Source organism: Cetorhinus maximus, chromosome 21 (genome assembly GCF_964194155.1).
Source record: "Cetorhinus maximus chromosome 21, sCetMax3.hap1.1, whole genome shotgun sequence".
Taxonomy (NCBI): Eukaryota; Metazoa; Chordata; class Chondrichthyes; order Lamniformes; family Cetorhinidae; genus Cetorhinus; species Cetorhinus maximus.
The window spans coordinates 73,929,245-73,947,056 of NC_135899.1; the positions used below are offsets into that span (position 1 = coordinate 73,929,245).

General features: G+C 44.2%; 1 protein-coding gene across 1 annotated transcript; it reads left to right on the plus strand.

Annotated features, from left to right (window-relative positions):
• Positions 1 to 7,679: 7,679 nt before the first annotated feature.
• Positions 7,680 to 16,440, plus strand: edn2 (endothelin 2). The gene is made up of 5 exons (XM_078567150.1): positions 7,680 to 7,826; positions 8,619 to 8,760; positions 10,427 to 10,546; positions 12,322 to 12,459; positions 13,474 to 16,440. Exons 1-5 carry the CDS (start codon positions 7,766 to 7,768, stop codon positions 13,580 to 13,582), a joined length of 570 nt encoding a protein of 189 aa, XP_078423276.1. The 5' UTR covers positions 7,680 to 7,765; the 3' UTR covers positions 13,583 to 16,440.
• Positions 16,441 to 17,812: the final 1,372 nt, after the last annotated feature.

The following is a 17,812-nucleotide window of genomic DNA, read 5'->3' on the forward strand; positions in this document are numbered from 1 at the left end:
GGTGAATTAAAACTAATCTCAAAATGAATAAAAAGAGAAACCACAAAAGATGGGAATACACAGCAGGGCTACCAGCACCTGAAAAGATGAACATTTCCAGTTCTGATGAAACATTACTCTCTCTTGACCTTGTTCAGCTGCTGATCGTTTTTCTGATTTCTAGTATTTTCTGTTTTATTTCCTGGAAAACAAATTTCACGTTCAGGCACATTCTGAACACACCACTGGGAATTTTTCAGACTTTTTAAGAGAATAATTTTTCAAAAATTCCAATTCCTGTAAGGGAAGTGCCAAGCTCCAGTAACAAGAACTATCTCTTATCAATCTACTCTTAATAAAAGCTGGTAGCACTCTCTGCTGCTCTCACAATTGAAACATGACACTTGCTAATTGCTATTAAAATTCCACCCAACAGTAGTGTGTATTTTGCAGTTAGTTTTTCAGCAAAATTCCTCAAAGTTGCACACCCCTATGCCATCTCTGTCTTGAAATCAAATCTCCTAATCTAAGGGTGTCCAAAGACCATGGGCTGGATTAAAAGCTTCTCCACCAGCTGCTTTGAAGGTGGGAGTACCTAATATCCAATGGGCACCGTACATGCTGCCAACCTGCCCACTCCTGCCCCCATTGCAATTTTACCAGTGTGATGGGGGAGGAGCAATTGGGCAACCTGCCTGTCTGTGGGTCAATTGAAGCCCTTAAGTAGGCAATTAATGCCCACTTAAGGGCCACATCCTGAATGGCTCATGCCAAGTGTCTAGCCTGCCAGCTTTCCTTGCGTGGGCTGGTGTTCAGCAGATGGGGCAAGGGTGATCCCTCCTTAACTGGTCCCCTGGGCCCATCAGAGGACTCCCCCAAGGTGTAAACCCTCCCACGGATTCCCCTCCCCCATGGCCTTTATACCCTGCCTCCCCACCACCATCCCCCCACCCCACTCCCCTCACCAGGGCCTATCAGCCTGGCCTCGGCGAGACCCCCAGACTTGCCTCTGGTTCTAGATCCAGGGTCAGCACACCTTTGTGCAGACCCCACTGCAGTACCAGCAGTGGCCACCGCCTCAGTGGCGCTACTGGTGCTGGAACGCTGCCAACCTCTGATTGACCTGCAGCTCTCTGAGATGGGACTTCCTTTTGCTGAGGGGCAAAAGTCTTGCCTCAAGCCAATTAATAGCCAATCTGTAAAATGGCTGTGGGGCAGCCATTCAGAGTGAGTGGCAGGCTCCCTACCCCCACCCTTGCCAGCAGAGGCCACAGTGCTCTATTAAATACAGCCCCAGTGTGACTTCTACTCCCTAATGGACTGACCTTCCAAAGCCAGAACACTTCTACTTATTTTCTGGTTTGTCCTGTCTGAATTTTGACGTTTGGAAAGGGCTGTTCTTAGCTCTGTTGCCTTTTTGGTGGGTTATTGAGAACACAGAGGTTCTGTCAACGCCACCAGCTGGAGACAGAATGACATAGATTCTATACTATAGAATATACAGCACAAAAACAGACCATTCAACCCAACTGGTTTGCGTTGGGCTTCAGGTCTGGGTACCGCACCTTAGGACAGATATATTGGCCTTGAAGGAGACGCAGCACAGGTTAACCAGAATAATGCTGGGGCTAAAAAAGTTAAAGTATATGGACAGATTGCTTAAATCAGGCTGGCGCTCTCCCTGCTTCTCCTGCCCCTGCTGGTGCAGCTCTTTTTAAAACTATTTCAGGAGATGTGAGCATCGTTGGCTAGACCAGCATTTATTGCCCATCCCTAATTGCCCTTGAGAAGGTGGTGGTGAGCTGCCTCCTTGAACCGCTGCAGTCCTTGTGGTGTAGGTACACCCACGGTGCTGTTAGGAAGGGGCTGTTAGAAAGCTACTACAGCTAGCCATCTTGGTCCTCATTTGAGGCCCAAGGTAAAACAGCATAAGTGTCCCCCATGTTGATCTGATAGACAGGACGGCCAAAGTTGTCAAAATAACCTCTCAGCACGAGTACCGTGAACAAATCCTTTCACAGAAGCAGGCTAGAAAGCAGCTGTGAGGTTTCAGTATTTTGGCATGTCTTGTCTTCAGTGCCCTCAGTTGCTGCTGTAACCTCGCCTTGCTTTAATAGGCAAGTTCCAGTTAATCCAGCCTGGGAAATCCACAGTCCCACAAATTAATTACAAAAAGCATGTAAATATCATTGTAATTGAGCAATTAATACATTGAAATTGACAACCCACCTCTCCCAAGGAGATTGCACATGTGCAGCCTAACCCACTGCAGTTAAGTGTGGAAGTCAGCAGGTTGGAGGCAGCTTCCCGATGCATTGTTAATTCCACCAGTTTTACACCCCGCACCTGTTCCCAAACACGTGCTTTCGTGCACTTTAGAATTCAGCCCTGTGTTCATTCACATGAGCAGGAGTTCCAATCTCACTTGTCTCCCCCATTCTCATATCCCTAGATCCCCTTTTCCTCCAATCTAGCCTATTCCCAAATATTGAAATGCGCTCCGCTTCAATCTCTAATTTCAGCCTCTGAATCATCTGTGTAAATAATGCTTCTTCTGCTCTGGGTCCTAAATCTCTTACATTTAATATCATATCTCTGTTCATTCACTCCCAACCTGTCCCTCACTGGAAAAATTCTTTAGATGGGATGTGGTCGTCGCTGGCAAGGCCCTTTTTTTTGGTAAAATATACTTTATTCATAAAATATCTGAAAGAACATTACAAAACATTTCTAAATGGCCATCACAAAAAGTGCAATCATATTCAACTTTTCCACATGGATTATGAGGTGCTTCAATACAATCAATGAATATTACAGTCATTTCATTATGGTCATTATAGTCACAGTGCAATGGTATTGGAGTTATCGACATACATCATGTTACACTCTGAGGTGCTTCAATACAATTATGATACATTTAGTATTCACTGCATACATTCATTGTGAGTCGTACAGCCTGAGGAGTCTATACAATTCCAAGCCCCTCCCTGCACTATGGCAGAAAGGTCTTAGACAGCAACCTTTCCCCATTGCGCCTTTGCAGCGGCTGCCCCAAGCTTTACTGCATCCCACAGCACGTAGTCCTGGACCTTGGAATGTGCCAGTCTGCAACATTCAGTCGGGGACAACTCTTTGCGCTGGAAGACCAAGAAGTTTTGGACAGACCAAAGGGTGTCTTTCACCAAGTTGATGATCCTCCGGCTGCAGTTGATGTTTGTCTCGGTGTGTCCCCCTGGGAACAGCCCGTGGAGCACAGGGTCCTGTGTCACAGAACTGCTCGGGATTAACCTCGACAAAAACCACTGCATCTCTCTCCAGATCTACTTCGCAAAGGCACATTCCACAAGGAGGTGAACAATGGTCTCCTCCTCACCACAGCCACCTCGAGGGCAACATGCAGAGGGGGGTGAGACTCCGGGAGTGTAGGAAGGATCTGATGGGGAAGGCTTTTCTCACCACCGGCCAAACTACATCTTGGTGCTTGTTGGAAAGTTCTGGCGATGAGGCATTCCGCCAAATGACTTTGACAATCTGCTCAGGGAACCATCCGACAGGATCCACTGTCCCCTTTTCCCTTAGGGCCTCTAGGATGTTACGTGCTGACCACTGCCTGATGTACTTGTGGTCAATGGTGTTTCTCTGTATAAGTTTTTTCACGAGGGACGGGTGGTCCAACTACTCAGAGCGTGTTCCGCGGCAGCGTGGCCAGGCCCATCCTTCGCAACACCGGGCACAGGACATAGCGAGACTTGGTGTTTGCATAACGAGGGTCTACGCACAGCTTGATGCAGCTGCACACAAAGGCAGCCATCAGTATGAGGGCGATGTTGGGTACGTTTATTTCCCCCTTTATCTGGAGGCTTGTACATCGCGTCCCTGCGAACACAATCCATTTTCGACCTCCAGATAAAGCGAAAGATGGCTCAGGTGATCGCCATCGCGCAGGAGTGAGGAATGTGCCAGACCTGCGCCACGTACAGCAACAGCGAGAGTGCCTCACATCTGATAACCAGGTTCTTACCCGCAATGGAGAGGGAGTGTCGTTCCCACATGCCCAGTTTTCTTTCCACCATAGACACTCACTCCTTCTAATGCATGCCCCGGTCCTTCCGCACCATATCCCCAGCACCTTCAGGCCCTCTGACCTGATGGTGAGGGGGAGAAAGGATCGGTCAGCCCAGTTCCCAAAGAACATTGCCTCGCTCTTGCCACGATTTACCTTGGCTCCCAAGGCCAGTTTGACCTGGTCGCAGATGTTGATCAGTCTGCGCACCAACAGCAGATCTGATCAGAAGATGGTGACATCGTCCATGTACAGGGAGGCTTTGACCTGAGTGCCTCCACTGCCTGGAATCGTTACTCCTCTTATGCCTGGACCCTTTCTGATGGACTCAGCAAAGGGTTCTATGCAACACACACACAGGACAGGAGAGAGAGGGCAGGCCTGCCTGACTCCAGATTTAATAGGAAAGCTATCTGTTTCCCACCCATTGATTGAGACTGCGCTACTGTTGTTCATGTAGAGCAGTTGGATCCAGTTGCGGATTCCTTCCCCAAACCCCATTTTGGAGAGCACATCCACCATGTAGGTGTGCGATATTCTGTCAAAGGCCTTCTCCTGATCCAGGCTGATGAGGCAGGTGTTCACACCCCTGTGAGTAGCCCAAGGCTGTCAGAGATCTCCTGCTGGGCACAGTGCAGGTCTGGTCAGGGTGGATCACCAACTCCAGAGCGGACTTGACCTGATTGGTGATGACCTTGGACAGAATCTTATAGTCCACATTCAACAGTGAAATGGGTCGCCAATTTCTAATTTCCTCCGTTTGCCCCTTGTGCTTGTAGATGAGGGTGATGATGCCTTTCCTCATGGATTCTGACATGCTGCCGGCCAGAAGCATACTATTGTACACTTCCAGCAGGTCTGTGCAGATCCAGTCCCACAGAGCCAAATACAACTCAGCCGGTAAGCTGTCGCTACCGGGAGGCTTACTCTTCTCGAAGGACTCGAGGGCTTTAGTCAGTTCATCAGGAGTTAGCGGTTTGTCCAGACTGCCCTTCTCTTGAACTGAGTGGCTTGCTCAGCCATTTCAGAGGGCAGTTAAGAGTCACCCACATTGCTATGGTTTTGGAGTCACATGTAGGCCAGACCAGGTAAGGACAGCAGATTCCCTTCCCTAAAGGGCATTAGTGAACCAGATGGGTTTTTTTACAACAATCGATGATAGTTTCCATTCACTCTGTTCCATCTCTTCATAAGTTTAAACTCTCCAATCAAATCATCCTTTCATCCTTTCTGTTAATGGAAACGGCCCAATGCTGGAAATCTGAAACAAAAACAGAAAATGCTGTAAATACTCAGCAGGTCCAACAGCATCTGTGGAAAGAGAAACAGAGTTAATGTTTCAGGTCGACGACCTTTCTTCAGAACTGAGGATGCTATATTGAGCTCAACCTCGCCCCTTGCCTGAGGTGTGGTGACCCTCAGGTTAAACTCACCAACAGTTGTCTCTCTCTGATAGAGAGCAGCCAATGGTCCTCTGAAATTACAGCAAATTTCTTTCATTCATTCATATTGAGCCAAGGCTGACAATATTAATCACAAAACAAAAACAGAATTACCTGGAAAAACTCAGCAGGTCTGGCAGCATCGGCGGAGAAGAAAAGAGTTGACGTTTCGAGTCCTCATGACCCTTCAACAGGACTGAGTAATATTAGGAGGGGGGCGAAATATAAGCTGGTTTAAGGTGGGAGGGGGGGTGGGGGGAGAGAAGTTGGGGGGGGGTGGTTGTAGGGACAAGCAAGCAGTGATATGAGCAGATAATCAAAAGATGTCACAGACAAAGGATCAAAGAGGTGTTGAAGGTGGTGACATTATCTAAGAGAATGTGCTAATTAAGAATGGATGGCAGGACACTCAAGGTACAGCTCTAGTGGGGGTGGGGTGGAAAGACTGACAGGGCATTACAGGTATAGATTTAAAAACAATGGAAATAGGTGGGAAAAGAAAAATCTATATAAATATTGGAAAAAACAAAAGGGAGGGGGAAGAAACGGAAAGGGGGTGGGGATGGAGGAGGGAGTTCAAGATCTAAAGTTGTTGAATTCAATATTCAGTCCGGAAGGCTGTAAAGTGCCTAGTTGGAAGATGAGGTGCTGTTCCTCCAGTTTGCGTTGAGCTTCACTGGAACAATGCAGCAGGCCAAGGACAGGCATGTGGGCAAGAGAGCAGGGTGGAGTTTTAAAATGGCAAGCAACAGGGAGGTTTGGGTCTTTCTTGCGGACAGACTGCAGGTGTTCTGCAAAGCGGTCGCCCAGTTTACGTTTGGTCTCCAATGTAGAGGAGACCGCATTGGGAGCAATGAATGCAGTAGACTAAGTTAGGGGAAATGCAAGTGAAATGCTGCTTCACTTGAAAGTAGTGTTTGGGCCCTTGGACGGTGAGGAGAGAGGAAGTGAAGGGGCAGGTGTTGCATCTTCTGCGTGGGCATGGGGAGGTACCATAGGTGGGGGTTGAGGAGTAAGGGGTGATGGAGAAGTGGACCAGGGTGTCCCGGAGGGAACGATCCCTACGGAATGCCGCCAGGGTGGGTGAAGGGAAGATGTGTTTGGTGGTGGCATCATGCTGAAGTTGGTGGAAATGGCGGAGGATGATCCTTTGAATGCGGAGGCTGGTGTGGTGATAAGTGAGGACAAGGGGGACCCTATCATGTTTCTGGGAGGGAGGAGAAGGCATGAGGACGGATGCGCGGGAGATGGGCCGGACATGGTTGAGGGCCCTGTCAACGACCGTGGGTGGAAAACCTCGGTTAAGGAAGAAGGAGGACATGTCAGAGGAACTGTTTTTGAAGGTAGCATCATCAGAACAGATGCGACAGAGGCGAAGGAACTGAGAGAATGGGATGGAGTCCTTACAGGAAGCGGGGTGTGAGGAGCTGTAGTCGAGGTATAATATTAACAATATTATACTGACAATATTAATATTAGTGTTATATGATTAAGCTTTGATTTTGGCCTTCAATGTCTCTCCCCTGTCACTGACAAGGTGGGGTACACATGAGTAAGTCGCTCTCCCTGAAGCCGCTCAATAAATTTAATTGGGAGCCCAGTTTCAGACAACGATGGCGAGGATTGGGCAAGAGTGGAGAATGGGCCCAGATGAAGATTTCAGTTTCGGCGCACATTTTCTATGAGGCTGCATTTTAGGTCCTTATCGCCACAAGTACAAGTTTTTTTTCTTTTAATCGACCTTTTTTTTTAAAAAAAGTGTTGACGACAGATAATAACATTTTATTACCAAGCACTCTTCAAATGCACCGAGTCAATATGTGATTTCCAAAGTCGTTCCTTGAAACAAACGCTTATCCGCTATATGAAGTGGGTTAAAGGAACGTGGGTCTGAGATGGGGCGACTCTGGAATGCAGAGAGTGAGTCAATTTTGCTTCCTCTTTATCTCACTCTTAACCTAAAATGGCATTTTTATGTTGGGACTAACTCACCCGCGTAAATCGAAAAATAACACTGGTTTCGTGTATGATTGACAAGCTCTGGTATGTGGCTGGTACGAGGGAGTATTTTAACAGTGCGCGGTTTCCTTTCACCAGCCCTGAATTCTCACATGCGGGTGGGTGGTGTCTTGACTTTGCGTCAGATATATAAACAAGGGCAATTCGCAAGAAGCTCAGACACCAGAGTACAGGATCTGAGAGCGCTTAGGTCTTTATACAAATAACAAATACCTTGTACTGTAGGACTTAGTGTCCCGACCAGGTTTTATACTCAGCAAAGATGGGTTGCAATTTGAGAGGATTATTTGCTGTAGCGACTGCTCTTATTTTATTGGAAAACGGTAGGTGTTTGTATAAGGGTTTGGATATAAAGGTTAAATGTGCTGCATTGCTCTGACACTTGGCACTCGTGTGCTTGCTGCGGTATATGGTATCTGACTGGGTTGCGTGTTTAAGTTTTATATACGATGTTATTGTCATGCTGTTTATTTTTTCTGATGGGGGTTTAATTGCAGGTTTTGCATTGGTTTACCATCATAAATTATCAGCTCCGGGCTTCCGCTTTGAATGCGGACAGGCGCTAATTAATAACAACTCAGCATCTACCACTTTGGACCCTTTCAGAAATGAGCTCTCCGTTCGGGGAGCTTTATTCATTGACCTAAAACCACAATAATGCAAGTAGGAATGTTAGCTATATACTAGATTTTGTTGTTGCAAATTTGAGATTCCTAAAGAGCTGCATGAGAATATTCGGGTCCCACGAACTAGTGGGATTTTCTAAGCAATTGCTTCCTAAAAAGCATATGCTTTCCCCGCCCCTCCCTCCCCAAATCCAGTCTAGTTGAATTTAAAATGCGTTGAAAGTTATTTGTTAATATTAACACTGGTTGCATAACTCCCCGAATCCGTTAAGTGCTGAGATCAGAGCGTCAAATTGGCGAGATGCAGAATAAATGAGGAAAGTGCGAGAGCAAACGTGACAATTATATGAATGTAGCTGTGCTTTATGCAACATTTGCCCACGCACACAATGCAGCCGCGGGCGGATCTCTGAAAGAGACAGTGTGTCCCGAGATGCCCTGTTTGCATTCTGCAGAAAATTTTTTAACATGTCTCCTTCATTGCTATAGGTTGTGGCTTCCGCTTGTCGGGGTCCAGTGAGGCCAACATTCAGCATCTGAGGAGAGAGAAGCGCTGTTCTTGTAACAACTTGAGAGACAAGGAGTGCATCTACTTCTGTCACAAGGACATCATCTGGGTCAATACACCAGGGTGAGTGAAGCAGAAACAATGCTGTTGGTGCTGGGGATCTGAAATAGAAAACAGCAAATGCTGGAAAAAAAACAATCGGGTGGGTGAGTTTAAGTCCTTGACCTGCCGCCAGAACTGGGAAAAGTTAGCCAAGGTAAAAGATGAACAGAAATCCTCGATTGAGAGAGAAGAGCAGAACTTAAAGGTAGGCAGTCCTGGGGAAAAAAAGGTGGCAATAAGTCAAACACCAAATCGACAGCAAATTCACTGTTTCATTCGCTGCCAATCCTATTCTAGGAATGTCAACATGGAGCTCTACTCTCCTCTCTGAAAAGGATTTCTGACATTCCAGGGCTTTTTGCACTAACTGTTGCCCTGCACTCCCAGGCTGTTTGGCAGAACCGATCCAATGGGTCCATGGCTGTCCCACCAGAGCCATCACTATCTCAAAGGAAGGGGCAGCTTGTGACCCTATTAGGAGTTGCGACCCACAGTTTGGGAGCCCCAACTAGAAATAGTTACGTCACTAACCTCTTTCAGTTCTGGTGAAAAGTCACCAAGCTGAAATAGTCATTCTGTTTCTCACTGCACAGATATTGCCTGACCTGCTGAGTGTCCCAGCATTTTCTGTGAGAGTGCAGCACCAATCTGCATTGATTGGCTAGCCCTGTGCCACGTGTATTTCCATTTCACTTTACAAGAAATTAATCAGAGTCATTTATTGTGTGTTGTGATGTGAGATAAGGTGTTATCTTGAAGTGCCAGTTAATCTTCATATTTTGTGCAACTTTGTCATACTTGTGTGTTTGGGCAAGCTGGGTGTGCAGTAACTTTAAACTGGACCCACCCAAGATCAAACCAGAGCTTCTGGCAAAAAGCATGAAAAGGGTTGAAGGGGAGCATTTAAAGGGCACTTGCTGCCATTCAAGACAGTGAACATGTAAACCTGCTTTTAATGTATGTCTAAAAACTGGAGGTTGTCAGGTCCTCACCCCTCCCAATCTCTGTAATTTCCCCATAGTTTTGCAACCCTGCAGGATCTCTGTGTTCCTGTAATTCTGGACTCCACATTGCACCATTGGCGTCCATGCTCTTGAATTCCCTCCCTAAATCCTCTGCCTCTCTACTCTCTCTCCTCCTTTAAAACTTACCTATTTTACTGAGCTTTCAGTCACCCAACCTAATATCTCCTTTGGTTCAGTAGCAATTGCCTGATTTACACTCCTGTGAAGTGCCTTGGGATGTTTTAATATCTTAAAAGGTGCTGTATAAATGAAAGTTGTTGTTGTAATTCCAGCATTGCCTGCTTAATAGATGGACCCAGCTCTACATTTCTACCACTTCCTGTGTTGTTCTTTTTAATATCGAACATTTGTGCTTTTTCCTTTTTATCTCTTTAAGTTTCAGCATCTAAATTGATGCTAATAAGTCATTCTACTCTACAAACTCACAGCAGCACCATTAATTGGAAAGGGACAATGTGCTGACTGCTCCAAGTTGGTTATTGTACACAAGGTTTTCACATGTTTTCCCAATGGGGTTAAATTATGTTGCCATTGAACAAAATCTATAAACACCATAAAACAAGCCTACAGGTTTTTGAATTTCCTTTTGATAGTGAATCTCTGTGCGCTATGGTATCATAAAGATTCCCCTTGGTAATCACAGCTGTCTGTTTTCGTAATAGGAAAACCACACCTTATGGTTTAGGAAGTCCAGCAACACGCCGCAAAAGATCAACTCCAAGGTGCGAATGTGCAAATTCCAAGGACAGAATATGTTCACATTTTTGCCAGTTGGACACATTGTAAGTTATTTAGATTAATTATTACACCCTAGGAGATTTTAACCATTTTGTATACAACTTGCAAACATGTAACAGAATGATTAGCCAGCTTGGTGCAGTAACACAATGTATTATAAAGTGGCACAATGTAGACTTGCGTATGACAAGCCTACAATCTTCTTTGGGTGCAGATGCTTCACACGGGTGTGAAGGTGACAATGTCAATGGCAGACCAGGGAAATTGGAAAAGAAGCCCAGTCCTGAAGCTGGCCATTTTTACCCTGTTTACCTTCAGTGTTTCTTGGCTTTAAAAGGCTGCGAATAGGAGATCTATTCAGGTCTTTAGTCTTTTTATAATGCCATCAGTCACCTTTCATGAACATTGTGTGGGAAAATGACAAGCCAGCAGAGTTTCAGCCATGCCTCAGTGGGTAGCACCCCCACCTCTAAGTCGGAATATCATGGATATATCCCGTCCCAGTGATTTGAGCACCAACCAAATCCAGGCTGGCCCTCCACTGGAGTTCTAAGGGAGTGATGCACGGTCAGAAGTGTCATCTTTTGGATGAGACGTAGAGCTGAGGTTCTGTCTGCCTTCTCGGGTAGATGTGAAAGATCCCGTGGCACTATTTCAAAAAAGAGCAGGGGAATTTTCCCCACGGTTCTGGCCGATTAATTATCTCTCGACCAATATCACTAAAACAGACTATCTAGACATTTATCTCTACTGTGTGTGAGACCTTGTGCGCAAATTGGCTGCCGTTTTTCCTGCAATACACCAGTTACCTCGCATCAGAATAGATCGGAAACGTTTTAGGGGGCGGTGTCCTAAGGTCATGGAAGGCACAATATGCAAATATGGGTTCTTTATGTTTTGAGTATACTAGGAAAACCCCTTTTTAAAAAAAAAATCAAAACAAAGAAGTAGTTGTGGAAGCTGGAATTCAGAAGTTAAAAAATAGAATGTTGGGGCATGCGGGCCAGACTGTTCAGTATCTGAAAGCAAAAATACTATAGGTTCATGTTTCAGGTCTAGACTGTAGAAGATGTTGGTGCAGGAATCACACTTGAAATTGTCAGGAGGTGAACAGCATTTTTGTTTTCATTTAATATTTGTGACAGTGCATTTGTTACATGGTAAACCTGTCATACAGGTTTGAATATTTTCAGATGGAAATGAAGACAAAGGAACATCCTTTTTTAAAAAGAAGCTGAACAGAAATGCATGGCTTAATGATAAGTGTGTTACATGCAAGGCAAGGTGAAATTTAATAGCGATATTGAAAATTATAAGAGATTTTGAAAGCGATGATAAGGAGAAACATTTTATTCCCAATGGCAGGAGAGTCGGTGACTGGAGAATTCAGATTTAAAATAATTGGCAAAAGAGAGAGAGCGGGAGAAATTTCTTTTAAGCAACTAGTTGTTAGGATCTGGAATGCACTCCCTGAAAAACAAAAAGGAAACAGATTCCATAGTAATTTTCCAAAGGATTTGGATCTTCACTTAAAAGGATGGGGGGAATGCTTGGTTATTGGAAAAGAGCAGAGGAGTGGGATTAATTGACAACTTTTTTAGGGAGCTGGCACAGGTGCAATAGATTAAATAACCTGTACTGCATGGTTCTATGTTAAGGAGCCTTAAAATCTCTACAGGGCCAGTTTGTAGGTCAGCGTTAGCAATACTGAATGAAGTGGGAAACAGATGGTCTTAAGTCACAAATTGGTTTTGTCATGTTTTATCATTAAGGAAATGGAATAATCATTGAAATGTATTTTTTTTACTTCATCTTTCAGGAGAGGCAGTAGTGTCCAGCAGCAAACTGGAAGCACAAGCGCACAAAACCAAAAGCCACCCCAGCACCAAACCATTAATTCCAGCATAAAGCAGCAGCACCACAGAACCCGAAATGGATATCTGTTTCGGATTTTAAGGTAAATTTTGTTCAATGAAAGGATATGCGGAAGTTCAGTTCCCTCACGTTAATCGGTCTTGGGATGTGGGTGGTGCTGGTGATTATTGCCCAAACCTGAGTGCCCTTGATAAGATACTGGTGGGTTACTTGTTGAACTATTGAATTCTTTGTAACATTTTGATATAACTGAGCACTAGGCCACTTCAGAGGACCGTTAAGATTGGGGTCAAATATAAGCCAAACCAGGCAAGGACAGCAGGTTTCTTCCATAAAGGGCATTAATGAGCAAGTTGAATTTTTACAACAATCTTACAGTTCTATGGTCACTTTAATAAACCTTGTTCATTTCAAGATTCTTTTATGAAACTGAATTCAAAGTTAAACTGCAAAGATGAGATTTGAACTCTCATTCTCTGGAAATACGAGTCCATTAACAAGGCTCAGTGTTGGATCTTTGAAAGAGCAATCCAATATAATCCCATGTCCCTACTCGTTCCCATAGCCCTGCACTTTTTTCTTTTCAAGCGTATGTCCAATTCCCAATTGAAAGTTACTATTGGACCTGCTCCCACCATACTTTCAGGCAGTGCATTCCAGATCATCAGAACTTGGTGTGTAAAACTAAATAAAAATCTCCTCCTCTTACCTCTGGTTCTTTTTTCAAATATCTTAAATCTGTATCCCCTAGTTACCTATACTTCTACCAGTGGAAATGGTTTCCCCTTATTTATTCTATCAAAACTTTTTCATAGTTTTGAATACCTATTTTAAATTTTCCTTTAACTTTCTCTGTTCTAAGGAGAACAATCCCAGTTCACCTAGCCTCATTTTTCTCCATTTGGTGAAAATCCTTTAGCGTTATTGGTGATTGTACTAATGGATAACCACTTTGGCCTGGCAGTCTCGTTTAGAGGGAAAGTCCCAGATAAAGAGCATCTGTTTGGGCAGTGAGGGCAGGGAACAAAAATGAATAAGGCTAAGAACACTGGTTTTACATTAGAATAAAAAATATATATATTTTAATCTTTTACAGACAAATTGTATCATCAAACATCCAGACTATTCAGAGGGAGTACTTCTTAAAGAAACAAAATCGAGTTACTTTGACACGGGATGAGCTATATCGAGAGGGAAGGAGATGAGCTGTCCAGGTTAAGTTTACTCTTTTCCTGAGAGAGAAGGTGCCACCTTTGGCTTGTGTTTCTTCTTCCATTGATGGCACGTGAGGTGCCAGAAGTGAACGAGAAGATGGATGGAGGGATTGGATGCACACCACAAGTATTAATCAGCTGGCATTGAGTGCTTGTGTCCCTGTTGTTGGACTGTATCAGAAGCAACAATGGAGAGAGAGACATGGAGATCAAGGAAGAAAGCTGAGCCTGAATGCTGTTCAGGATTTGTCAGAAGCCTTGTATATTAAAAAAAAAAATGGTTTGGGATTGGACAGGATACTTATAACAGTTTGCTATATCTATAAGGTTGGTAAGAGGGGAGAAAATACTGGCTTTAAAATACATCTACCTCCACAATGTGATGACTGGTCATCTTCAAGTAACTTCAGTGAACTGGACACAAAATGATATCAGTCACCTGGGCATGGGATCTCCATCAAGTACCAGAACTGAATGCATGCAAATGCTGAAGCTGAGATTGTGATATAAAATAGCCCTGCACTTACCTCAATTCCTGGTATAAAGCACTGTTGTGCTGATCCATAACCAGTTAATGAATCACTTGGCTCTTTCTTACTGGTGTTGTCTATGAAGCAGGAAAAGTACTTTTTTGCTTGTTGTTTTGCAGTCTGCACTTTCCTAGGTAAAGTCAGTAGCTGTTTTTATGAGTATTGACTCACTAGCTGATGGCGTTGAAGTGAAGCTGTGCATTAGTGGAAAAACTTGCCACTGCTTGTGAAACTGAGCCACATCCACCCTGATTTGTGCTGGCGCCAGCTGGAGCAGTAGTAGAGACAGGTTCCTGCTGCTGTTCACTGTTTGTTGGCTCCACTCCTGGAAGGTGCACCCATGTGGATGTTGCATGGCGAGAGTGTTGGGCATAGTGACAGCATTAGGCATGGCTGTGATGCCCATCTGCAATCAGCCTACCAGTGCTTGTCATGCGTGTTCACACACAGGCACTAGGGATCAGTACCAGAGGGTAACTGAGATCCATGGAGGTGTACGTCAGCATAAGACAAAATGTGCAGGAGAAGATGAAGAGAGAAAATCACTTGAGGGACCAATACATGGAATTATTAAAATAGGACTGCCAAGCTCTGTGATTCAGTCTATTAGCAAGTGTCAAATCATATATTTAATCCTTTTGCTTTGGACACACAAGCTTAATAATAATCACTGGTGAGAGCAAACAAATGCTTATTTTGTTTGTCTGACATTCCTCTATCCATTATTTTAACACATTAACCTCTCCCCTAAAATAACACAAATGAAATGCCCTTTGAATGCAGTGTGTTCATTCGCTGATCTCACCAGTGATCGCTTCCAGGTGGCTATTCATGTTATTACATGTCGCCTGAACTATCAGCACTCTGGCTTTCAGGGAGCCGAGATGTGGTTAGAATTAACCCTATCACACATATTGTTAGATAGATCCAGAGACCATATACTAAAGCTTTTCATTCTACGTCAACAGACTTTAACATTCTCCTATTTTCAATCTGTTTCTGCATAGCCGATTTCCATGTTAAATCTAAGGGGAGGAAGCATAGGTAATATTGAGCAATACAGTCCAGCCATTTCATTAGGATTGACCTGCATACGGGTATAAACTTAATACCTTTTAGATCGCACATGTTTGCCATGTTTAATTGTCACACTTAGAAAATGTTACATGCAAACAATGATGGACAAGAAGATCCTCAGGGCGCACACAGCCTGACCCATATGATGGTGATTGTGATGCCTTACATGACAATATAGACACTCCCCTCCCCACCTGAAAATCATACAATGTCCTGGGGGGTGACAAAAAAAACCAAATAGTAAACCCAGAGCATTTTGGAAGGAAAGAAATTTGAGAAGTTCCTCTCCAAACTTTTTTGGTGATTGAACCTAGTGTACGATGTTATTATGGCCTGGTTTTTAAGTCATGCAGTACCTACCTTTATTTTTCCCCAAGGTGATCTTGTGACCATATAAAAGAGATTTAGAAACCAGACTGTTTTGCACTCCCAAATGCAGGCTGCTATCTGAAATGAGATTGATCTAAAGCGATGACTTTAAGACATTCTGCCAATTCCACAAAATTAAACTATCACTATTGGTGAACTTGGAAGGTAAATATTCAAAGGCAGTGACTGTACTTTGGAAGCAAGACATTGGGCTCATTTATTGAACAGCTAGATGCTGTAATGAGGTGATGGCAGGTTTGGTGAGATGTATTGAGCTGAAAGGTCTTCTGCTGAACCAGTCTTGGTAATCAGGATATCACAATGCTGGTCATTTTCTTTTCTCCACTAATTCTGTTGTCCGTTATAATCTCCTTTCACTCATTCTGGTGGCCTTCACGAAGGGGGAACTGCACCGAACTGTGTACTTGGAGGGTGAGCAATAACCCTGTCCAGCACCAAAAGAATGAATAAAATCTTTTCAGTGTGTACAGAATGGGTCACTAAAAGGGTTATTCTCCCAGAATTTATTGCAGGGAGCAAGGGCTGAAGGGACTTGCAGGAACAGTGTCACCATTCAGTGCCCTGTGTTATCTTGCAGCATGCACACCATGCAAAGTGGGTAATTGGCCTCTATCTATGTGAGGTGATCATTCAAACCATCACTGTACAATGCTAAGACAACTGTTAATTTATTACTAACGATCTGTTATATGCAGTGATAAGCTGATCAACATTTCAATGATTAAATAATTCTAATCAATATTTAATTAATTTATGATACTCTGTAAATTATTGTAATTCAGTGTACTTTGGAACTACTGATTTTATGATATAAAACATCTATGGATAGAAATAAATATATTTGTTATCATGGACCAATATTTGTTGACATTCTTCTGAGAAATTGGTACTTCCTGTTGTTGCTTTTTGGTGCGTGAGAGCCTCAGAAAGTTGGTGCTGGACCTGAGTCATGTTTACATTCAGTGGTTCCTGCTGGAAAGGTATAGAGATAGCAGACAAGAACAGGACTAAGTTCAGCTGTGATGCCTTTGACAGTTACACCATCTGCTATCACTCTGGTTCACGTGAGAAATGGTCACATGCTTGAGGTAATGGAAAGCACTGAGCACCTGCAGAATCACGTTGAGCAGAATTCGCACCTTGGGGAGGTTGGGAGAAAATTGGGAACAGTGAGACGGGAAAAGAAATTACAAGGAAAAACCTTGCATTTATAAAGCGCCCCTTCAGAACCTTGGGGCATCCCAAAACACTTTACAGCTAACAAAGTACTCTTCTGAATATAGGGAAGAATTCTCTCTACCCCCCCCCCCCCACCAAACTCCTGTTTGGGGGGCGGGGGTAGTGCGGGCGTGGGTAGGCGCGCCTCCGATTGGCATCCCTGATTGGGGGCGCACCGCCATTTTAAGTGGGCAGGTCAATTAAGGCCTACTTAGCGTGACGTCTGCCAGGAAGCGCTGTACAATCCGTGCGGACAGGGGGATTCCCTCAGTTGGGAGTGCACTCTTTCACACGTGTGCACTTAAGAGCGCACTGACCTCCCTGAGGCTAAGTGCAGCCTCAGGGAGATCGGCTCAGAATTAAAACTTTGAAGGTACATGTTGAAAAAAATTCCCTGACATGTCCCCTCACATGAGTGAGTTGGGACGTGTCCATCACTTTAACTCAAACATTTATTAAATTTTTAAAAACCCTCATGAAACCTCATCCCGCCCGTGGATGAGGTTTAATGCTTTTTCTGAAGCCCACCAAGGCTCCTGGTCTGCCTGCCAACCTTAAGGTTGGATGGGCAGGTCCATTAATTATGTTAATGACATTTTAAATGGCCTCAATAGGCCGTTGACAGGTCAGCGGGCGCACAGCTGATTCGGCTGCGCCCCCGCCAACCTGAAAATGGAGATGATGCGGGGTGACGTCGGGAATAATGGTGTAAAAAGGAAAAGTTCTTGGATTTATATAGTGCCTTTCACAACCACCAGACATCCACAGCCAATTTTGTAAACATGACAGACAATTTGCACACAGCAAGATCTCACAAACAGCATTGTGATAATCTTTTTAGTAATGTTGATTAAGGGATAAATGTTGGCCAGGACATGGGTTAAATTTCCTGCTTGTCAAAATAATGTCATGGGGTCAGTTACATATGTAAAAATTCCACTGCTATTTTAATACCGACCTTAACCTACATAAACAGATCAAAGGCTCCTTTAAAATAATCCATAAA